The 23,838-nt window shown below is 41.8% G+C and overlaps 1 protein-coding gene across 2 annotated transcripts in view; it reads right to left on the reverse strand.

Moving 5' to 3' along the window:
- The window catches only part of DOP1B (DOP1 leucine zipper like protein B), a 64,194-nt gene that overhangs the window by 25,473 nt on the left and 14,883 nt on the right, over positions 1-23,838 (reverse strand). For both annotated transcript variants that reach the window (XM_058824842.1, XM_058824844.1), the window contains 12 exons: positions 14,821-15,002; positions 14,517-14,687; positions 12,555-12,744; positions 10,186-10,284; positions 8,089-8,212; positions 7,502-7,602; positions 6,925-7,039; positions 5,055-5,175; positions 4,491-4,610; positions 3,838-3,943; positions 3,569-3,760; positions 742-1,441 (listed from right to left, as the gene is read on the reverse strand). In XM_058824842.1, coding sequence (XP_058680825.1) covers positions 742-1,441; positions 3,569-3,760; positions 3,838-3,943; positions 4,491-4,610; positions 5,055-5,175; positions 6,925-7,039; positions 7,502-7,602; positions 8,089-8,212; positions 10,186-10,284; positions 12,555-12,744; positions 14,517-14,687; positions 14,821-15,002 — 2,221 coding nt within the window. The remainder of the gene's footprint in view (positions 1-741; positions 1,442-3,568; positions 3,761-3,837; positions 3,944-4,490; positions 4,611-5,054; positions 5,176-6,924; positions 7,040-7,501; positions 7,603-8,088; positions 8,213-10,185; positions 10,285-12,554; positions 12,745-14,516; positions 14,688-14,820; positions 15,003-23,838) is intronic.

Genomic DNA, 23,838 nt, shown 5'->3' on the forward strand with positions numbered 1-23,838 from the left:
GATTTATAAATTATAACTGGAGTGGCTGACATCAATCCAAGCCATCTTTTCCTGAGGGAGCAGTGGAATTATTCTTTAACTCTCTTTAACTCTTCTTTAATTCCCATGCTCAGCCATGGAGATATGGGAATATCATCAGACAGCAGGAATGTGGAGTGAGGTGAGGAACAGACCCCAATTTTCCACTTTCCCACCTCTCCATTCCCCACAAACCTGTTTGTGAGTTAACCTTCAGGTCAATACCAGCTCCTGCTAAAGCCAAGGAATGAACTGGAAATCCAAGAACAAACAGTCCCTCCAGCTGTACAGAATTATTCTTATTTGTTACACTGAACTCCTTTGAATGCTGAGGGTTTGGGATAAGAGATGATTTTGCCTCTGTTATGGTTTAGAGGTCAAATTTTCCACCTACACCCATCTTCCTCTAAAACATCCTTTTAAGGGATACAACCCATGGACAACAGGGATGGATATCCTGAAATTCCTGAACCATGCAGGGCTGTACAGGCCAGGAGGTCTTTGTCTCTCTTCAGTTCCAAATTTTCTAGTGGAATTTTTCCAAAAAGTATTTGAATTGAAGAAGCTTGGTAAAACTCAGCTGCCAGACACACCCCAGATGCTGAGGTGGGTGAGGCTTTAATTCCCAATTTGCCCAAGGGTATTTTACTGGATCTAGTCTTGAAAATAGCCAAGCTCTCACTGTTTGCATCCTAAAAATGCTCAGGAGAGGAAAGTTCTTACCAGGCCCCTGGAACAGAGAGAGGTACAAGTGTTCCATCTCGTCCTCAGACAGGTACACTGGGAATGTGGTGCAGTCCAGCAGCAGGTGACAAGCTGCAGAGAAAGCTTCCTTGCAGTCCCCTCTGAGGGGCCCCAGCACCAGCTCCAGGTCCCACTCCTCCTCCTCCTCCTTCTCCTTTTTGTGTTCAGAGAGGAGAGCAGTGGAATTCTTGCTCCTGAAGGGTGAGCCCCTGGCTGAGAACAGCTCTGAGAGCATTTGCTTCACCTGGGGCACAGTGATTTGTTTGCCATCCCAGGGACTCTTCTTCTTGTTGCCACTCTCGGGTAACCTGTAGCCATTCTCCTTTTTCTCCTTCCCACTCAGATTTATCGCTGCAATCCCTTCAGGACTCATTTCTTGGAGCTGCATCCCGAAAATGTATTTGCTGGCAAACTTGGCCACCAGCTCCTGGATGCAGTGCAGAGTTTTCTGGATGCTCCCTCCTTTTTTCCAGACGTCGTCTCTGTCCAGGGTGACCGCGGGCACCCCCAGGTGCTGGCACAGCTCTGGGGAGGAGGCGCTCAGGCCGATGCCGCTGTCCTCTGACTTGAGCGTGGCGAAGGGAGACGATGTCCCCGCTGGCATCTGCTCCTCCTCCTCCTCCTGCAGCCCAGCTCTGCTCTCCAGGGCTGTGCCCACCTCTTCCTTTGGCACCGGGCTCTGCAACAGCAGCAGGGACGTGGTTAATGGGGCACTGCCAACAGAGGACTCGCTTGGGGAACAGCAGGGACAGAAAAAGGAAAAACTGATGTTTGTGATTCCCAGTTGCAGGATCACGGCTGTTTATAAACAGCTCCATTCATTGCCTTTTAAAGCCAACTGTCTGTATAATTATATATAATTATATATATTTTATTATTTATAAATAATTATATTATATATATTTCTTTTTTTCTATTATATATATTTATCATATATAAATGTCTCTATAAAGCTCACGATTGACTCATCAAACAGAGGGATGTGCTCCCTTAAACCCATTTCCCCCAGAGCAGCTCCATTATTTTCCTTTAAAACCCATTATCTGTATAAATATATCATATAAAATATAATACATATATATATTTATTATATATAAATATCTGTATAACTGACAGATCAAACAGAGGGATGTGCTCCCTTAAACCCATTTCCCCCAGAGCAGCTCCGTTATTTTCCTTTAAAACCCAATATCTGTATAAATATATCATATAAAATATATTATATACCTATTTATTATATATAAATATCTGTATAACTGACTGATCAGAGGGTGCTCCCTTAAACCCATTTTCCCCAGAGCAGCTCCATTATTTTCCTTTAAAACCCAATATCTGTATAAATATATTATATAAAATATATAATATATATATTTATTATATATAAATATCTGTATAGCTGACTGATCAAACAGAGGGATGTGCTCCCTTAAACCCACTTCCCCCAGAGCAGCTCCATTATTTTCCTTTAAAACCCAATATCTGTATAAATATAAAATATATTATATATATATTTATTATATATAAATATCTGTATAACTGACTGATCAGAGGGATGTGCTCCCTTAAACCCATTTCCCCAGAGCAGCTCCATTATTTTCCTTTAAAACCCAATATCTGTATAAATGTATTATATAAAAATGTATATTTTTATATTATATATATATATGTAATTTTTATATTATATATAAATGTATTATATAAAATATAATATATATACATATATATATTTATTATATATAAATATCTGTATAACTGATGAAACAGAGGGATGTGCTCCCTTAAACCCATTCCCCCCAGAGCAGTTCCATTATTTTCCTTTAAAACCCAATATCTGTATAAATGTATTATATAAAAATGTATATTTTTATATTATATATATATATGTAATTTTTATATTATATATAAATGTATTATATAAAATATTATATTTATTTATTTATTTATTTATTTATTTATTTATTTATTTATTATAAATATACACGTTTGGCAGGCCGTGCTCCTGGCCTTGCTGTACCCCATTTTTTGCTCGTGCTCCTTTGCACACCAACAATGCCCCTTTGTGCTCCACTGAAATGTTCATTGCCAGCCCTGCAGACCCAACCAGCCATGAAGATGGGCTGCATTTGGTCACTCCAGTTTTTATTGGAGTTTTATTTGGAAGCATTCTGCTTCCAAAACCATTTAGATCCATCCTTCTCAGGGGCTGACAAGAATAAACTCCTTCAGTGCCACAAATAATTCAAACAGGCCAGGACCAGTGAGAGAAACAAGGCACCAGAGTGCTCTGGAAGGAGCCAAAGAAGGGAAGTTTCAAAAAATCTTTATTGTTGTACTTAAGAATTTGATAGAATTATAGGTTTGGGTTGGAAAAAATGATCCAGTGGCACCCCTGCCATGGCAGGGACACCTCCCACTGTCCCAGGCTGCTCCAAAGCTGCTCCAAGCTGGCTTTGGACACTTCCAGGGATGAGCAGCCACAGTTTCTCTGGGAATTCCATCCCAGCCCTCTCCACCCTCCCAGGGAACAATTAATAATTCCCAGTATCCCATCCAACCCTACTCCTTTTTAGTTTGAAGCCATTCCCTGTGTCCTGTCCCTCCATCTTTTGGAAATTGTCTCTCTCCATCCAATTCTGAAATTGGATTTTTTTGAAATTGTCTCTCTCCACCTTTCCTGTGGCTCCCTTCGTGTGCAATTGTAATTAAAGCTGAAGGAGATTTATTATTTTAAATTCTGTCCCAAAATCATTGAAACCAAGACTTTTAAAGGGTTTCACCCCTCTCTGAGGGGTTGAAAGTCACCTACCCCATTGCCACTGCCAGTCTCAGTGTCCAGGTAGGAAGGAGGCATTTGCACCTTGCTGAGCACCTTGAAACAGGTTTTTAAGGCATGAGTGAGTTCTGGCAGCCCCAAGACCTCCATGTTTTCCAGGAGAGACTGCACCATGTAACTGAGCATCTGGGGCAGGTACTGAGTCTGCACTTCTGAGTAGAGCTCCTGCAATAAAAAAGGAATGTTTAAAGAGTTATCCCATCTCATCCATCACTGGGAGGGATTGTCAAACCCAGCCTTACCAGAGGAATCACATCCAGCAGGAACACCAGCAGAGTGCACAGCTCTGAAATGGTGGGAGGAGCGCTCACATTTTCCAGAGGATACCTCATCCCCGTGGATTTGTTTCTGGAGTGAAAGAAACACTCTTATGGAAGGGTTTTTTTATTGTGGTAAAATTCTGGTTACAAGCAAAAAGCTTTGTTAAAGTCAGCACAAAATACTGAACAGCTCGGAGGCAAAGGGTTTCTAACAGGCCAGGGGAAAATATTCTGTCAAAACAACCTCAGCTCTGTGTGGTATGATGAACTGCTAATTTTCAGATTGCAGAATCTTTTTTCTTAGAGTTAGAAAATGACAAAAAGAGAGATATTATCTAATCAGAGGGTTGGAAGAGACCCTAAAGCCCCTTTAGTATCTTAATTTTTCTTCTATAAAGACCTCTCCACCTCCCCTCCCAACCCTTTTTCCTTCTTCTGTTGATTTTAAAGGAATTTTTTTTGTTCCCAGATTGAAATTCCCATCTAACCTGGCTGCACTCCTGAATTATTTGTGGACACAACTTACAGACCTGGCTGCTTCTACCATGTGTGATGGCCCTTAAAAGCTGCAGTAAATATTATTATCCTGTACAGACAGCTCTGAAATGGCATTTTTGAGAGCACAACATAAACACCTGAAACAATCTTCAAAGCATTTGGTCAGGTAATCCCAGAGGAAATCAGTGCTCAAGGATGTGATCAACAAATTCACCGTTTTGACAATTTCTGAAGCATTTTTGTTCTCTTTGATTGCACTGAAAAGGAGAGAAAAGGAAAGGAAAAGGAGATGTCAGTGAGGATTCACATCACATGAGCTGATGGACTCAAAAATCTCATTTCCCCTTTCTCTACAAGCTAAAAGATGTTGATTTTTAATTTTTTTTTTAATCAAAGGCTAAATCATTCTGGAGCTGGAGCATCTTTCAGATGATGGGAGTCACAAGGCTGAGCTCTGTCAGCAGCCTGATGTCACTGTGGTTACTCCACACCCATCACATGCAGCAAACTTCATTTTTTCTCTGCTAATCCAAGAGAAATTCATTGTGTGTAGAGAAAAGGGGAAGCCAGAGAAAAAATTTCATCCTCTGGCCAGAAAGTCCCTTTGTTACAACCCAAAACTTCATTAAACTCCTTCATTTTAACCATTAAACTTAAACAAAATGATGCAGTTTCAGCTCAGAGCTGGGAATTTGTCATACCTTGCCAGGGTGTTGCCACTTTGGTTGTAGCTGAGTTTGAGATCAGAACCCAGGGTGTCTTTGCAGTAGGAATAAAAAGCTCTAAGAACTTCCAGGAACAGATCCCCAACAACCTGTGGCCCTGCAAGGAAAGGGGGAAAAAATCCAGGAATTGTCCACAGAGGAGGGGAAGAAATAATAATTTCAGTGCCCTAAACTTGGAATAATGAAAAAAAAAATAAAAGTAGTGCATAAAACATTGCAATGAATGCTTTTAAAAATGAAAATATAAAAGTTAAAGTGACTAAGAATAGCAGAAAAGGTCAAAGTTTGTTATGTTTGATTTGATACCTTTAAATAATTTTTACATTGTTAAATCCATTTCTAAAGAGAGTGGAAGTCTTAATGGCTTAAGGCTCAAGAAGTCAAACTTTATGTTCTGACTGGGAAGATTAAAGAGGATAATGCAGTTTAGCTGAATATCCCTGGTTTAAAAGGGATTTATGATCCCTTTATTTGTACTTTGGATTAATGCACATTGTCAGGCAGCCAAGCAACACATCCAGCAGGGCAATGTCCCTCATTTATTTTCTGAATTAGATTAATCAATACATTTCTAACAGAAACAATCTCTTTGGTGACATCACTCCCCACCCAAAATATTTTAAAAAATTTGTCAAGTCACTTTGGTTTGATTCTTTAGCGCAGAAAAGTGAATTTGCCCTTGAAATAAGGAAGGGCAGAGTCTGATCCTGCTGGTGCTGCATGGACAGACATAGAGAGGGAAGGGCAGATCCAGCCAAGGAACAAATGGAGCTCAATACTGACACAAGGGTGGAAATGCTACTTTAAAGTGCCCTCAGATGCCAGCTCAAGGCTCAGAACCCCAGAATTATCAAGGCTGGAGGAGCCCTTCAGGATCACCCAGTGCCCTCACCCCAATCCCTGTCCCCAGGGCCACATCCAGACTGCTCGGGGACAATTCAGTGGCTCCAAACCTCCCTGGGCAGCTCAGGCAAGGCCTGACCACTCTGCCAGGGAAATTTTCTGTGCCAATCTCCAACCTGAGCCTGCCCTGGTGCCATCTGAGGCCATTTCCTCTCCTCCTTTCCCTTGGGACAGGCAGCAGAGCCCGACCCCCCCGGCTGTGCCCTCCTGGCAGGGACTTGTGCAGAGCCACGAGGGCCCCTGAGCCTCCTTTGCTCCAGCCCCAGCCCCTTCCAGCTCCTCAGGGATTCTGCAGCCCCTTCCAGCTCCCTCAGGGATTCTGCAGCCCCTTCCAGCTCCTCAGGGATTCTGCAGCCCCTTCCAGCTCCTCAGGGATTCTGCAGCCCCTTCCATCTCCTCAGGGATTCTGCAGCCCCTTCCAGCTCCCTCAGGAGTTTTCCAAACCCTGCCCTGGACACGCTCCAGCCCCTCCAGGGCTCTCCTGCAGGAGCAGAACTGGGCCCAGCCCTGGAGGGGCCGCAGCACAGAGGGACAATCCCTGCCCTGCTCCTGCTGCACACACAATTCCCCATCCAGCCCAGCTGCCAGGGGCCTCCTGCCCCCCTGGGCACCCCTGGGCTCGTGTCCAGCCCCTGTCACAGCACCCCCAGGGCCTTTTCCTGCCTGAGCAGCTCTCAGGACTCTCTGTCCCAGCCTGTAGGGTTGGGCTTGGCAGAACCCTCAGCCTGGGCTGTGCTGACCCTACAGGAGGGCACAGATTTGCATTTCCCTCCCTGGGACCCATCCATGCTCTGCAGGGCTCTGTGGGAATTCCCAAACCTGGGAATTTGTTCCAGAGCAAGGCCAAGGCAAGGAACAGCCTCCTGAACACTCCCACACCCACAGGATTGGGGTTGGGCAGGGTTTTGTTAAGTCCTGCTCAGGTTTGGGATGAACACTTCACCTATTTCAGGTTTGTCCAGAAGGCTGATAAGGATCCGGAAGGGTTTGAGATAAGCCTGGTGCTGCTCCTCTGGGTCAGCCTCTGGGAATTTCTGATGCAGAATCACAATCAAACTCTAGGAAAAGGAAAACATCACAATGTTATCACAATGTTATCCATCAGAGACAGATTGTCATCTTAATAAGGGCTGAAGTGTTGCTAAATTTGATTTTGTTTAGGACTGACTACAAATGAACTCTAATTTTCCATCCAGGGTAAACAAATCAATTCCAACTTCCCATCATCTCTACTCAAAGGCTGATCTTAGCCAGAGAAACATTTTTAAATAATTCAGGTAGTTTAAAATTATTGTAAACAATTCAGGTAATTCAGCCAAGATTCTTCCCTTTGGTTTCCTTAAATTCCATAAGCAATCCAATCAATATTGGGATAAAAACAGCACAGATGGAAATGTAACCACAGGGACAGAGAGGGGAGGACAAACCAAAAATTGAGAATAATTCTGGACACAGTTTGAGCTAAAATTGCAAGGATCATGAATTTATTTGGAATATATCTGTATTAAATGAACACCAACCTCAACCAAAAGATCTTTAGAGTATTTTCCAAAGAAATAAACAGCATGGTCTTCAGAAGTGCTGGAGTCTGGAGCAAAAGTGCCACCTTTAATATCAGAACCTACAAGAAAACAGAGGCAGGAGGAGCTCAGAAAGCAGCACAGAGCACTGAGGGGTTTATATTGAATTTACTCTGTGTTTTCAATCTTTGGCATTTCAACAGCCCACAGTCCCAATTTGAGGGCATCCAGATGTTGAACACAACACATAAATCAAAACCAAGGCCAAATAGACTGGGAATCACTATTTCTTCCAGAAAAAAAAGGTTAAAATAGTAACTTTTAGTCCTTTTAGTTCACTGAACAAGCTGAGGATGGACCAGAATTTATCAGATGCCCTGAGATTCAGAGAGAAATAAATTCACCCCTAAAGAAAAGCCCTGTTCATCAAATATTTAATTGTATTAAGGCACTTAATAAATGGCAAATAAACACCACTTTATCATAATTCATTAACAGCTAAAGAAGTGTATTTAAATTTTAAACACTGATTTATTTTTGCTCCAAAGTATGCAGAATATTGAAAATCTCTGGATTTGGCACAGTACCTAGCAGCCAGGCATACAATCTCCTGTTGAGGGACATGTCTCTCCTCAGCAGGGTCTGAGTGGCTGCAGACAGGATATAAACCAGATCAGCCCTTCTGAGCAGGATGGTGCTTTCCTTGCAGTCCTGGGGTGGAAAAGAAAGATTGTTCAGCTGTTGGTGAGCACTGAAAGGAGTTAAAGTGGTGATGGGCTGGGTTTTGAACTGGGAATAAAAATGTTTTGGGGAAAAGGGAACAAAGCATCAACAGAAAAATGGTTTGTGAGCTAAAAATATCAAGAATTCACAGGATCACAGAATGACCAGGTTGGAAGAGACCTCCAGACCATCGAGTCCAACCCAGCCCCAACTGAACCCTGGCCCCCAGTGCCACATCCAGGCTTTGTTAAACACACCCAGGCATGGGGACTCCACCACCTCCCCGGGCAGCCATTCCAGAACTTTCTCACCCTGGCTGCAAAAACCTTTTCCCTGCTCTCCAGCCTGTATTTCCCCTGGTGCAGCTCGAGGCTGTGTGCTCTGGGTGTGTCAGTGCTGCTGGAGCAAGAGCCCAGCCCCAGGTGAGCACAGGCACCTTTCAGGAGCTGTGCAGAGTGATGGGGGCAGCCCTGAGTCTCCTTTTCTGCAGGCTGAGCACCCCCAGCTCCCTCAGGGCTTCCTCACAGGGTTTGTGTTCCCAGCCCCTCTCCAGCCTCGTTGTCCCCTCTGGATGTGCTCAGTGTCCCAAGGCCCTTCCCAAACTGAGGGGCCAGAGCTGGGCACAGACTCCAGGTGTGCCCTCAGCAGTGCCCAGAGCAGGGGCAGAATGAGCTCCCTGCTCCTGGGACAGCCAGGGACAGACACAGGGACAGACACAGGGACAGGCAGGGACAGACACAGGGACAGACACAGGGACAGACACAGGGACAGCCAGGGACAGAATGGCCTCCCTGCTCCTGCTGCCACTCCATTCCTGATCCAGGCCAGGAGCCATCCCTCCTTGGCCCCCAGGGCTCACTGCTGGCTCATGGTCAGTCAGTGCCCCCAGGTCCCTTTATGCCCGGGCACTGCCCAGCCACACCATCCCCAGCCTCTGGCATTGCAGGGGGTTCTTGTGGCCAGAATGCAGGACTTAACACTTGGACTTATTAAACTTCATCCTGTTTGATTCTGTCTATCCATCCAACCATTCCAGGTCTCTCTGCAGAGCCCTCCTACCCTCCAACAGATGGACACAGCTCCCAGCTTAGTGTGGTCAGCAGATTTACTAATGAAAGGCTCAACACCCTCGTCCTTGTCATCAATAAAGAAATGTGACACAATCTCAAAGTGGGTTCATGGAGTCACAGAATGAGAGGGACCTTAAATCCCACCCAGCGCCACCCCTGCCATGGCAGGGACACCTCCCACTGTCCCAGGCTGCTCCAGCCCCAGTGTCCAGCCTGGCCTTGGCACTGCCAAGGATCCAGGGGCAGCCACAGCTGCTCTGGGAATTCCATCCCAGCCTCTCCCCACCCTCTCAGAGATGAATTTTTTCCCCCAATATCCCACCTAACCCTACAATCTTTCAGTTTGAAGCCATTCCCTGTGTGCTGTCCCTGCATCCCCTGGCAATTGTCTCTCTCCAGCTTTCCTGGGGCTCCTCCAGGCCCTGCAAGGCCACCCTGAGCTCAGCCCAAAGCTTCTCCTCTCCATCCCAAACACTGTCTTACAGTGAGGTGAGGAAACAGTGGGAATAACTTTGGTTTTAAGTAAGATTTTCTCTCCTAGTCTTTACCAGAAATAACTTAATGTGGACAATTCTAAATTCTAAAATCCTACTTGAATAAACTCCAAATGTTTTCCACATGAACCATTCAGGCCTGAATAGTTCAAGCACATCCTAAACATCCCCCAAAAGCCCCTGTGAAATCATTGCTTCAGCCTTGGAACCTGGAAGACTCTGAGAAGCAGCAGAGGCTCCTCCACTCCTTAAATTGATGGGGCACTAGAAATCTCAAAATTCAGGGATTTTGAAGGTTCAAAATTCAGCCATTTGGCAATAGCAGAGGTGGGACCTGGGCTGCTTGCACAGAACACGCCTTCCATGGGAAAATCCCAAAAATCCCAAAATCCCTTACCAAAGCTGTATAAAATGGGAAAAAGAAGAGGATTGCTTCCAGAGTGTTCCTCTGCACCAGGACATTGGAATCCAGCACTGACACACACAAAGACTTTATCTGGAAAAGGAAAACACAACGTTTAATTTGATTTTACCATCAAATTAAGGAAATTTCAAAGGAAGGAGGGAAGGAAGGAAGGAAGGAAGGAAGGAAGTGGCGGAAGGAAGTGGCGGAAGGAAGGAAGGAAGTGGCGGAAGAAAGGAAGGAAGTGGCGGAAGGAAGGAAGTGGCGGAAGGAAGGAAGGAAGTGGCGGAAGGAAGGAAGGAAGTGGCGGAAGGAAGGAAGGAAGGAAGGAAGGAAGGAAGTGGCGGAAGGAAGGAAGGAAGGAAGTGGCGGAAGAAAGGAAGGAAGTGGCGGAAGGAAGGAAGTGGCGGAAGGAAGGAAGGAAGTGGCGGAAGGAAGGAAGGAAGTGGCGGAAGGAAGGAAGGAAGGAAGGAAGGAAGGAAGGAAGGAAGGAAGGAAGGAAGGAAGGAAGGAAGGAAGGAAGGAAGTGGCGGAAGGAAGGAAGGAAGTGGCGGAAGGAAGTGGCGGAAGGAAGTGGCGGAAGGAAGGAAGGAAGTGGCGGAAGGAAGGAAGTGGCGGAAGGAAGGAAGTGGCGGAAGGAAGGAAGGAAGTGGCGGAAGGAAGGAAGGAAGGAAGGAAGGAAGGAAGGAAGGAAGGAAGGAAGGAAGGAAGTGGCGGAAGGAAGGAAGGAAGTGGCGGAAGGAAGGAAGGAAGGAAGTGGCGGAAGGAAGGAAGGAAGGAAGGAAGGAAGGAAGGAAGGAAGGAAGGAAGGAAGGAAGGAAGGAAGGAAGGAAGGAAGGAAGGAAGTGGCGGAAGGAAGGAAGGAAGTGGCGGAAGGAAGGAAGGAAGTGGCGGAAGGAAGTGGCGGAAGGAAGGAAGTGGCGGAAGGAAGTGGCGGAAGGAAGTGGCGGAAGGAAGTGGCGGAAGGAAGGAAGTGGCGGAAGGAAGGAAGGAAGGAAGGAAGGAAGGAAGGAAGGAAGGAAGGAAGGAAGGAAGGAAGGAAGGAAGGAAGGAAATTTGGCTACCTATGAACAATATCTTGTTTAAGTCAGAGGATAATTACAATTTAACTCCTGCACCCAAAGTGAGTTAAAACAAATTTTTGTGGCTTTTAAGAGAATTGTTAATATTGGGTTTGTAAGAGTACAGAATGTCCCAAAGTTACAAGATGCGAAACCTCCCAAAATGCAGATATTACTCTAATTAGCCTTACACTTATTCCATCACTCAACACAAATTACTCCCTACAGAAGATTTCCATTTCACTGGAAAAATAAAAAGAGAAAACCTCAGAACAGCAAACACTTTGAGAACTGCACATTAAACACTGAAAACCAGAAAAGCTGCTCTTCAAATGAAATGGATGGAGCAATTTCAGAGCATGGACCTTTCAGTCTCAAAGTATTTTTAATTGCATGGCATCCTAATTTAATCCAGACAAGGCTGGGGTTATGGGGTTGTCTTAGGTTACAAGATGTGGCTGAAGGTGTGTGCTCTGTTCCCATCTGTCAGAGCTGGGGCAGTTCTCTGCTGTTCCTGGGCAGTTTTTCCTTTCTCTCTCCCACAGCCAACCCTCCCTGCAGGAGATCTCTGCTGTCCACGGCCACTGAGTGTCCCTGCAGGGCTGATCCAATCCCAGCATCCCATGGGGAGATGCTCCGCCCAGGGGAGGAGCCAAGCATTCCTGCCTGGATCCAATCTGAGGTGCTGGGACAGCAGAGCAGCCTTTGCCCCCTGCATTGCCAGAGGAGCAGCTGCCTCTTCCCCTGGAGCTGCAGAGGAAAACTCCCCCCTTGTGCAGGATCCCTGCTGCAGCAGAGCCACAGCTGGCACTGCAGGAGGGCTGAGCCCCCTGGCATGGGGCTGGGACACCGCCCTGGCACACAGGGGGCAGGGACTGCTCTCCCTCTGGCAGTGGTTTGTTGTGTATTGCTGCATTCTTATTTTTATCTTTATTTGTTTTTTTATTCCTAGTAAAGAACTGTTATTCCCATTCCCATATTTTTGCCTGAGAGCCCCTTAATTTCAAAATTATAATAATTTAATGGCACTGCTGCCACCACCCTGACCCACAGCGCGTCAGGGCCTGTTCTCACTCTGGCATTGCTGCTTTGCATTACTGCATTTTTCTGTTTTCTTTTAATTTTTTCCCTAATAAAAAACTGTTATTCCTATTCCCATATCTTTACCTGAGAGCCCCTTAATTTCAAAATTACAATAATTTGGAGGAGAGGGTTTACATTTTCCATTTCAAATGAGACTCCTGCCTTCCTTAGCAGACCCCTGGCTTTCCAAACCCACACAAGGGTGTAAAATGAACTTACAGTGAGTTTATAATCAGTGCCAAGCATGAATTTCTGCTGTTTGCCAGAGAGCTCCCTGTTGATGTGGCTGACAACGAAGAGGGAAGCAGGGAGCCTGATGGAAGGGCTGCCCAGGACACTGCCCCAGAGGGCTCCATAAAACACCTCCTGGCCCATCAGCAGGGACAGCTTCACCAGCAGAGCATCTGTTCTGTACCCAGGCAGAGAAAAAAACCCTTTGTTAGCTGATTTTATACACAGAAATGGAATTATATAGAGTTTATATCATTTATTTGATGTTTTGCAGCTTTGTGTTGTCAATATTTCCCTTTATCGCAGAATCTTGGGGTTGGAAGGGACCCAAAAATTATCTCATTCCACCCCCTACCACAGGCAGGGAACCTTCCCCTATCCCAGGTGGTGATGGATGAATCTCATTGTACAAAAAAATCAAACCCACTGAATTCTTTATCATTAAAACAAAGTCGCTGTTCACACACTGGAAAGTTCTCCAGGAAATATCTGCAAATATTCAGCTCTGACCAAACAACTGCAGCACCTGTGATTGCAGAATTTTGATTGCCAGAGGTGTGAAAAGCTAAATTGGAAGTCATTTAAGCAGGTATTAAAATCTGAAAGGCAATTTTATCAGTCTGGGAGCTGGAGGTTATCCTAAAAAATCCTAAAAATTCCTACTTTGAAACCAACAGGGTCAATTTTTAAGGCACTGGATGAAGAAAAACAAGAGATGTGAAATTCCCTGGATCCCTGGCAGTGCCCAAGGCCAGGCTGGAGAGGACCTGGAGCAGCCTGGGACAGTGGGAGGTGTCCCTGCCATGGCAGGGGTGGCACTGGATGGGATCTGAGGTCCCTCCAACCCAAACCATTCCAGGGTTCCATGAGATAAAACAACAAATTGCACACAGGACACCCTGGAATGAATTCCAGACCATCCCACAGAAAATCCTGGGGCTGCAGCACAGTCCCTGCTCTGGAGCACTTTGGTATTTTACCATAAAGGAGGAATTAAAACCTCACATGAGGAATGCAAGGTTGACAAAAGAGGAAAATCCCAGCTCAGAAGAGGAAACACCTCCCAGTGTGATGGATTTTTTCCCATTTCTTTATAAAAAATCCCTCAAAGCAGTTTTCCTCTGCCATTTTCTGTGTGAGTGCACAAAGTCAGGGAAATTTGGAGCTGGAAATGGTGTCTGGGCTGAAGCACAACCTCAGCACTTTGTTCTCTTTCAGGAACAGCAGGAGATGGATTAATTTTAGTTCTCAATATTGAATGTTCTGAAAACACTCAGCGGAGAACCTCTCATGAAAAAGAATTGAAAATTAACCTAACACAGCTTCTGACAAGATATTCTTGCACAGAATCATTGCAATGAGTAAACAAAAGTTCCTCATGTAAATTGGTATTTCACAAAAAACCCCCATTAAATTAATTTTAACATAAATATATTCCAAGATTTATGAAATACATGTCAGATCCTGTTTGTTCAAAGAGGAAAATAATGCCATGAAAAATGGGGGGAAAGGTGTAAAACCAGAGGTCAGATCTTGGAATTTAATTTTTAATTCCCATTAATTCCCTGCTCCATATTTTTGCCAGATTATACAGAAATATTGGACAGAATTCAGCTGCTCCCTCATGTTACAGAATTCAAACAGAATTTATCTCCAGAGCAGTGGTTTGGGAGACAGGTGAATTATTTAGGAGTCAGAGGAGCTTTAAGAATTTTTTTATTTTTTTCTGAGCATTTCTATTTTTAACCCTCCTTTTCCTCTTTTCTCCTCCTCCTGGGATGAAAACAGAGAGGAAAGGGATTTTTTATTTCAGCATTTTTCCAGGTCCCACCCTTCATCCCCTTTTAGAAGCTCTTTTGTTTATAGAAATCTGATAGAATTTTTTTGAGAACTCCCTAGAAAATCAAACAGTGGATATTGCTTCAATGAATATGGAATAATTAATATTACCTGTCATAAATTTCTGATCCTTCTTCCAGGCCAGGCAGCAGCCCAATGACAAAGGCCTGGAGACCAGGCAGGAGGGATTTTTGGAGAGGGAGAAAATATTTCTCATACAAGCCCAGGAGAACAGGTCTCACTGACATGGCTGCATTTGCCAGCAGAGGGAACAAACCAGAGCTTTAATTAAAAAAAAAGACAAAATGAGAGTTAATTGGTGGTTATACCTTAAAAAAAATAAATTAAAATGACATGTACAAAAAGGATTCTCAGTGAGCCCTTTTGTGCCGTAGGAAAAAAAAATTCAAATTACCTGTACAGGAATAAATCCTTGGCAAGCCATTTTGTGCCAATGATTTTAAAGATTATTTCATAGGTTTCTAAAGCCTTTAAGTGCACCCCACTGGGCAGGGCTGGGTGCAAGCACTGGGACAATCTTTTACTGATGATCAATCTTCTGGGCAGCAGAGAATACTTCAGGTTACTCTGCAGAGCCTGGGGAGAGAGGAGAGGAGGAGAAAGAGTTATAAAGTGAAATAGAAAATATCCAATGGCTGTTTATTAAATGTTGAGGAGATAGGAGAGGAAAAAGTGAAAAAAAAAAAGGGAAAAAAGAGTGAAAAAGTGAAATATAAAATATCAAATGGCTGTTTATTAAAGCCTGAGGAGAAGAAATAGTTATAAAGTGAAATATAAAATGTCTAATGGCTGTTTATTAAAGGCTGAGGAGAAAGGAGAGGAGAAGAAAAAGTGGGAAGAAAAGTTAAAAAAAAAGTGAAAAAGTGAAATATAAAATATCTAATGGATGTTTATTACAACTTGAGAGAGGAGAAGAAAGAGTTATAAAGTAAAAAATAAAATATCAAATGGCTGTTTATTAAAGCTTGAGGAGAAAGGAGAACAAAGAGTTATAATGAGAAATATAAAATATCAAATGGTTGTTTATTAAATGTTGAGAAAAAAGGAGAGGAGAAGAAAGAGTTATAAAGTGAAATATAAAATGTCTAGTAGCTGTTTATTAAAGGTTGAGGAGAAAGGAGAGGAAAAGAAAGAGTAAAAAAAAAGTTAAAAATTGAGTGAAAAAGTGAAATATAAAATACCTAATGGCTGTTTATTAAAGCTGGAGGAGAAAGGAGAAGAGAAGAAAGAGTTATAATGAGAAATATAAAATATCTAATGGCTGTGTATTAAAAGCTGAGGAGAAAGGAGAAGAAAGAGTGAAAAAAAGTGGGAAAAAGAGTGAAAAAGTGAAATATAAAATATCAAATGGCTGTTTATTAAAGCCTGAGGAGAAGAAATAGTTATATTGTGAAATATAAAATATCTAATAGCTTTTTATTAAATGTTGAGGAGAAAGGAGAAGAAAGAGTGAAAAAAAGGGGAAAAAAGAGTGGAAAAGTGAAATATAAAATATCAAATGGCTGTTTATTAAAGCCTGAGGAGAAAGGAGAAGAAAAAGTTATAAAGTGAAATATAAAATATCTAATGGCTGTTTATTAAAGCTTGAGGAGAAGAAATAGTTATATTGTGAAATATAAAATATCTAATAGCTTTTTATTAAAGGTTGAGGAGAAAGGAGAAGAAAGAGTGAAAAAAAAGCGAAAAAAAGTGAAAAGGTGAAATATAAAATATCTAATGGATGTTTATTAAAGCTTGAGAGAGGAGAAGAAAGAGTTATAAAGTAAAAAATAAAATATCAAATGGCTGTTTATTATAGGTTGAGGAGAAAGGAGAACAAATAGTTATAATGTGGAATATAAAATATCTAATGGCTGTTTATTAAAGGCTGAGGAAAAGAAAGTTATAATGTGAAATATAAACTATCTAATAGCTTTTTATTAAATGTTGAAGAGAAAGGGGAAGAGAAGAGTTATAAAGTAAAATATAAAATATCAAATGGCTGTTTATTACAGCTTGGGGAGAAAAGAGAAGAGAAGGGTTATAAAGTGAAATATAAAATATCTAATGGCTGTTTATTAAAGGTTAAAGAGAAGGGAGAGGAGAAGAAAGAGTTATAAAGTGAAATATAAAATGTCTAGGAGCTGTTTATTAAAGGTTGAGGAGAAAGGAGAGGAGAAGAAAGAGTGAAAAAAAAGTGAAAAAATTTTGAAAAAATGAAATATAAAATATCTAATGGCTATTTAATAAAGCTTGAGGAGAAGAAATAGTTATAATGTGAAATATAAAATATCTAATAGCTTTTTATTAAAGGTTGAGGAGAAATGAGAGAAGAAGAAATAATTGTAAATTAAATATAAAATATCTAATGGCTGTTTATTAAAGGCTGAGGAGAAAGGAGAGGAGAAGTTATAAAGTGAAATATAAAATGTCTAGTAGCTGTTTATTAAAGGTTGAGGAGAAAGGAGAGGAAAAGAAAGAGTAAAAAAAAAGTTAAAAATTGAGTGAAAAAGTGAAATATAAAATACCTAATGGCTGTTTATTAAAGCTGGAGGAGAAAGGAGAAGAGAAGAAAGAGTTATAATGAGAAATATAAAATATCTAATGGCTGTGTATTAAAAGCTGAGGAGAAAGGAGAAGAAAGAGTGAAAAAAAGTGGGAAAAAGAGTGAAAAAGTGAAATATAAAATATCAAATGGCTGTTTATTAAAGCCTGAGGAGAAGAAATAGTTATATTGTGAAATATAAAATATCTAATAGCTTTTTATTAAATGTTGAGGAGAAAGGAGAAGAAAGAGTGAAAAAAAGGGGAAAAAAGAGTGGAAAAGTGAAATATAAAATATCAAATGGCTGTTTATTAAAGCCTGAGGAGAAAGGAGAAGAAAAAGTTATAAAGTGAAATATAAAATATCTAATGGCTGTTTATTAAAGCTTGAGGAGAAGAAATAGTTATAATGTGAAATATAAAATATCTAATAGCTTTTTATTAAAGGTTGAGGAGAAATGAGAGAAGAAGAAATAATTGTAAATTAAATATAAAATATCTAATGGCTGTTTATTAAAGGCTGAGGAGAAAGGAGAGGAGAAGTTATAAAGTGAAATATAAAATATCAAATGGCTGTTTATTAACTGTTGAGGAGAAAGGAGAGGAAAAGAAAGAGTAAAAAAAAAAGTGGAAAATAGAGTGAAAAAGTGAAATATAAAATATCTAATAGCTGTTTATTAAGTGTTGAGAAAAAAGGAGAGGAGAAGAAAGAGTTATAAAGTGAAATATAAAATATCTAATGGCTGTTTATTAAAGCTTGAGGAGAAAGGAGAAGAGAAGAGAAGAAAGAGTTATAATGAGAAATATAAAATATCTAATGGCTGTTTATTAAAAGCTGAGGAGAAAGGAGAGGAGAAGAGTTGTAATGAGAAATATAAAATGTCTAATGGCTGTTTATTAAAGGTTTAGGAGAAAGGAGAGGAGAAGAAAGAGTGGGGAAAAAAGTGAAAAAAAAATTGAAAAAATGAAATATAAAATATCTAATGGCTGTTTATTGAAGCTTGAGGAGAAAGGAGAACAAATAGTTATAATATGGAATATAAAATATCTAATGGCTGTTTATTAAAGCTTGAGGAGAAAGGAGAAGAGTTATAAAGTGAAATATAAAATATCTAATAGTTGTTTATTAAAGGTGAGGAGAAAGGAGAACAAATAGTTATAATGTGGAATATAAAATATCTAATGGCTGTTTATTAAAGCTTGAGGAGAATATTGGGAAGAGTTTGAACTCCTAATTGCATTTTGTTACAGCAGAACTCTGAAGCTGAGTTTTTATTTGGGATCAGCCATGGGAAAATTGGAAATGCCTGGTGCGAGTCTGCTTAGAGGAGGGAAAGGACCAGGATTGGGACAGGGTGTCCCATCATCCCACATGATTCCCTCTCCATGGGAAAAGGGAAGTGACAAGAGCACCTCAGCTTTTAGGGAATAAAGAAAGAATTTAAGATTTCTCTTTCCTCCTAAGTTCTCCATTCATGGATGGAATCGTGGAACGGGTTGGAAGGGACCTCAAAGATCATCTTGTTCCAGCACCTTCCACGTTCCCAGGCTGCTCCCAGCCCTGGCCAACCTGGCCTTGGGCACTTCCAGGGATGAGGAGCTCACAGCTTCCCTGGGAAACCTGGGCCAGGGCCTCCCCTCCCTCACAGGGAATAAATTTTGCCAATAAATAATTCTTTAATAATTTTTTTCCAATAAATTTTTCTAGTAAACAATATCTGAAACAAAAAATAACGAACTTTCCAACCAAAGCAGAGATGATGAAATGGGATAAAAGCCTCTGCTCTGGAATTCTCTGTGGCTGCATTCACCGGGCTGGATAACTCATTGCATTCATATGCAAGTAAAAGATGTTTAGGACAGGAAATATTTAAATAAGTTTTGATGCTGGGAGAGGTTTTAGGAAAAAGCCCTTATTGGGAAAGGGAATTCCTTTCCTTGAGCCACCAGAGCGTTTCAGCAGGGAAATAAATCAGTTTTCTCTTCAAGTCACAGACAATCAAAAAGAAAATTTGGAAGTCAAGGGCACGGCAGGCTTTGCTCAACGGGCAAACACAAACAGATCTGTTGGAGTTCTGGGTGCTGAGAATTCCAGACTTTCTGTGCTGCCAGGCACTGACCCCCGGAGAACACTGCACTGACCTGAGGGCCTGGAGAAGCTTCCAGAATGGAATGACAGAGCTGGGATTGTGAGTGTGGAGTTTGGACAGAAGTGTGTGATATCACAGGGTGGGAAACTCAGAGTTCAAGGGTTTAGAATACAGGAATAGACAGAAAGCAAGATGGAGGTTTTGGGGTGGAGGCTGCTCCCTCTCCTCCTCCTCCTCCTCCTCCATCTCCTTCTCCTTCTCCTTTTCCTTCTCCTTCTCCTTCTCCTTCTCCTTCTCCTTCTCCTCCTCCTCCTCCTTCCCCTCCTTCTCCATGGGTTTGGGTGGTTTTGTGTCATTGGATAAAAAAGTCCCCATTGCGGGCACGGGTGGTTGGGTATTGAATTAAAAGTAAAAATAATTGAGGTGTCATTTCTTAATTGGACAGTTTATCTTTAAAAGGCCTTGGAGAGAAAGATAGTGAGCCATTTTGTGCCTTGCTAAGGACATATTGCAGAACTCACTGCTGTGAGACTGTAACATAAATAAGAAATAAACATTTGAGCCTGAATATGACCTGTGGTCTGAAGTTCCTTCAACCCTGACCTCGACAGAGGCAGAAAAAGGAAGCTGAAAACCAGCACTGATGTTCCAGAGCCTGTGGACATCTGGGATATTTTCAGGATCAGGCAAATTCTTGTCTCTTCCCAAATGAAATCATGGTTTTATCCTATGGAATCCCATGGTTTTATCCTATGGAATCCTTTTCAACTTGAGGTGGTTCTGTTTTGCTTGGAAAAGCAGCAGGAAGTGGAATAACCGTTCCTGGCATGAACCTACAGCAGGTGACTTTACCCTGAGCACTCCTCAGCAGGAAGGGGAGGAGATAAAACCCTTTTGGAGAGAGCAGCTGGCAGGAAATTTACCCAAAAAGAAAAAAAGGTCGGGAATTTACAACAACAGCAAACAGAAAATCCTGGCAGACACACAGATGTCACTCAGAGCCACTCCATCCCCTCCTCCTCTCCCCACAGCACAGCTGCATTTAATGGATGATAAAAACCAGAATCCAACAATAAACCATTACTTCACATATTTCTGGAGTTACTTTTTTGATACCTTTTATATTTGTATATTTATATTTATATTTGGGGCTTTTACTCATGTGGCACATGAAGAATATTATTTCAACATTGAAATCCTTAAGAGTTAAGGATTCCTTCCTTAACTGTGAAGATTTCTGGAAAGCTGGACTTTGAAACTTTCTATTTATATTGCTTGGCTTCTATTTGCCCACACCCTCTCTGCATATTTAGAGATAGAAAAGGAGATAATTACAAAAAAGCAGGCCAGTGGTAAATTGTGATCATTTATTTGTGGGGAGTTTTGGAAGGAATTTAAGATGGGATTTTAAAATTGTTTTTGATGATGTGTTTGGGTTTTTTTATTTTTTACATAGGTAGGAAGAGTGAGTTTGGCTTAAGATTGTTATAGTATGGTTTAGAAGGTTACAAGACTTTTAGTTATAAGACTTTTTAGGAGTTAAAACACTGTTAACAAGGATATTTATGTTTTTAACCTAATTTTGAAATATTTTGCTTTATGGACTTATGCTACAGTATAAGTTTTCTTAGTTATCTATAACACATCAACTCATAGTATTGTATTTCAAATTCTGTATCTACTTTTGTAGTTATTTTTTCTACATTTTAAACTTTAAAACTCTAAACTTTTTTTTACTTAGTTTAACATGTTTTTGTTCTAAATTATAAATTTACATTTTCACTTTTAGCACCTAAGTTTGGAAGCCTTTTCCAAGGTTTCAGATTAAATCTTGTGTTTAATTCTAAGTTTTGGTTTACAGGCTCAAAATTCTGAAAGTTTTTTTTTATTCTGGATTCTAACAGTAAATATTTTGCCCTCTCAGTGTTCAGACTGAACAAATACCATCTTAATATTCCAATACTGAAATATCAACCAGGCAGAAAATGGAAATATTCACTGCTTATTCCACAGAGCATCAGCAATAATGGCACCTCAGCTTTGGCTCCAACATTTCCTAAGGATTTGAAGGAAATAAGAACTCCCTTCTCCAAACATCAGGGATAACGATATTTAATAACAAACTGAATATTTAGAATCAGGGAATTATTTGGAAGGGAACCTTCCACTATCCCAGGGTGCTCCAAATCCCATCCCAAATCCCCTTGGGCACTTGCAGGGATCCCCAGATTCTCTGGGCACCCTCCCAGCCAGGAATTCCTTCCCAATCCCATCCTATTAAAAATTTCCACTTATCCCTGATAACTGGCACACCAAAAGAGATCATACACTGAATCTGAGGGAAATTGTGACAGCCAATGTGGTGGTTTTAGTTTGAAACTGGGTGGAAATAATTTTGCATAGTGGTTTTGGTTTGTTAATTTAAGATTTCTTTAATTTTAAGATTTTTTGGTTTAAGGTATTAAAGAGTGTGGTGTGTTTTGGTGTTGGTTAATTAGCCATTATTCTTATTATATAATTAGCAATTAGTTCTTATAGTAATTAACAATTAGTTCTTATTTTTTGTTGTGAGGTAGGAAGATAGGATTAGGAGAAAGGTAAAGTAGGTTTAAAACTTTAAACGGGTATAAAGAAAATTTTATTAATAGTAGCTAAAGGAATAAAAAAGTAGTAAGAATTAAAATAAACCTTTTAGAACACTTCTTTTTCGCCTGCAATCTTTCTTTTTTTCACTGATAACATAAAGAAACAAAATTTAAACTTTTCAGTTTGTTTACCACTTTTAAAATAGTCTTTATTTAGTTTATTAAGGAAGGGAAGTTTTTCTTGTTAATGTTATGGAGACTTCTCCACAAGAGGAAAAAAAAACCAGTTGTCTTAATTAATTAATTAATTAATTAATTAATCATGGGGGCACAGGAATACTTTCAAAATTAGAACAAAGAAGAGAGAGTTGTGGTCCCACTATTTTACCTTGGCTGGCAGAGCTGAGGGTCTGGGCGAGCTGTGTCACTTGGAATGTTGGCTTAGCACGAGGGCAAATGTCACCTGCTCTGACTGAGGGCCCTGCTTGGTGACACTGGCAAATGTCACCTGCTCTGACCCAGGGCCTGCTTGGTGACACTGGCAAATGTCACCTGCTCTGACCCAGAGACCTGCTTGGTGGCACTGGCAAATGTCACCTGCTCTGACCCAGGGCCTGCTTGGTGACACTGGCAAATGTCACCTGCTCTGACCCAGGGCCCTGCTTGGTGACACTGGCAAATGTCACCTGCTCTGACCGAGGGGCCTGCCTGGTGACACTGGCAAATGTCACCTGCTCTGACCCAGACACCTGCTTGGTGACACTGGCAAATGTCACCTGCTCTGACCCAGGGCCCTGCTTGGTGACACTGGCAAATGTCACCTGCTCTGACCCAGACACCTGCTTGGTGACACTGGCAAATGTCACCTGCTCTGACTGAGGGCCCTGCTTGGTGACACTGGCAAATGTCACCTGCTCTGACCCAGGGCCCTGCTTGGTGACACTGGCAAATGTCACCTGCTCTGACCCAGGGCCCTGCTTGGTGGCACTGGCAAATGTCACCTGCTCTGACCGAGGGGCCTGCTTGGTGACACTGGCAAATGTCACCTGCTCTGACCCAGACACCTGCTTGGTGACACTGGCAAATGTCACCTGCTCTGACCCAGGGCCCTGCTTGGTGACACTGGGACTGCCAGGCACACAACATTGCAAAACTGAGGAGCCACAGATTTTTTATTGCTGTAACTTTTTATTGCTTGCCCATGGCATTGGTGTTGGGCAATGCCCCTTTCCTGACCCACAGATGGGGCAACTGAGAGGGTGTTAAAAACCTTTATTCCATTTTCTGTCTCATGAGAAGGGTGAGACAATACAGATGTTATAATTCACAATCAGAAGCTAATTATTTCCTAATTACAATGCACTAGAAGTGTTTCTTGGCCTGTCAGCTTTAGCCACACCTTGCTGTAAATGCCTTAAAACCAAACATCTAAAATTTCCCCTCATGGGTCCCACAATTCACCTTTCACAGTTCTATTTCCCCAAACTGTCCAGTCTTTTTTACAAAACCATCCTTTGAAACTTGTTGCCAGCTCCATTTCTCTCTCAGCAATGTCTGTCCCGTTCCAGGGCATTTCTCAGTCAGCATTTCTTGTCTCAGGGTTTGCACACAGATGCACACACTGTGTGAGCTTCCTGTCAAACTTGAAAAATTCCCTACAAATCCATTTCCCACACATGGCTGCCAAGACTTTGAAGGAATGTGCTGCCTCAACCTTTCCTCACATTCAGAATCCATCCACACAAGCATCACAAGGTGGGATCAAGTAGAGGAACTTCTACTTGCTCCCTCTACTTGAGGGAGCAAGTAGAAGAATAAAAGTTGAGAATTCAAATTGGATCAATGAATTTTTGGACAATGGGGGTTTACAGGATGGGTTTCACCTTTTGTTAAAGGAATTTTTTTTGGTTGTAATCATTGTTTTTATTGTTTTGCTCATGTTTCCCTGTTTAGTTAAAGTGTCTGCAGAGGTCCATTGGGGAAGGCTTCATAGGAAGAAAAAACTGGGGAGTTGTGGAATCCTTTGGAACCTTCAGGACAAACCACAGAGTCTCCACCTGGGCTGAAAGAGAAGAGTTCCCCATGGAGCCTCACAACACCATCATCCTCCCCAGTTCCTGTCCCCAAATGTCCCAAATTCTCCTGGTTTCTCCTTTCCCTGTTCCCTCATTGAAGTCTTCATAGTAAGAAAAAACAGGGGAGTTGTGGAATCCT

Source organism: Ammospiza caudacuta, chromosome 2 (assembly GCF_027887145.1).
Source record: "Ammospiza caudacuta isolate bAmmCau1 chromosome 2, bAmmCau1.pri, whole genome shotgun sequence".
Lineage (NCBI taxonomy): Eukaryota > Metazoa > Chordata > Aves > Passeriformes > Passerellidae > Ammospiza > Ammospiza caudacuta.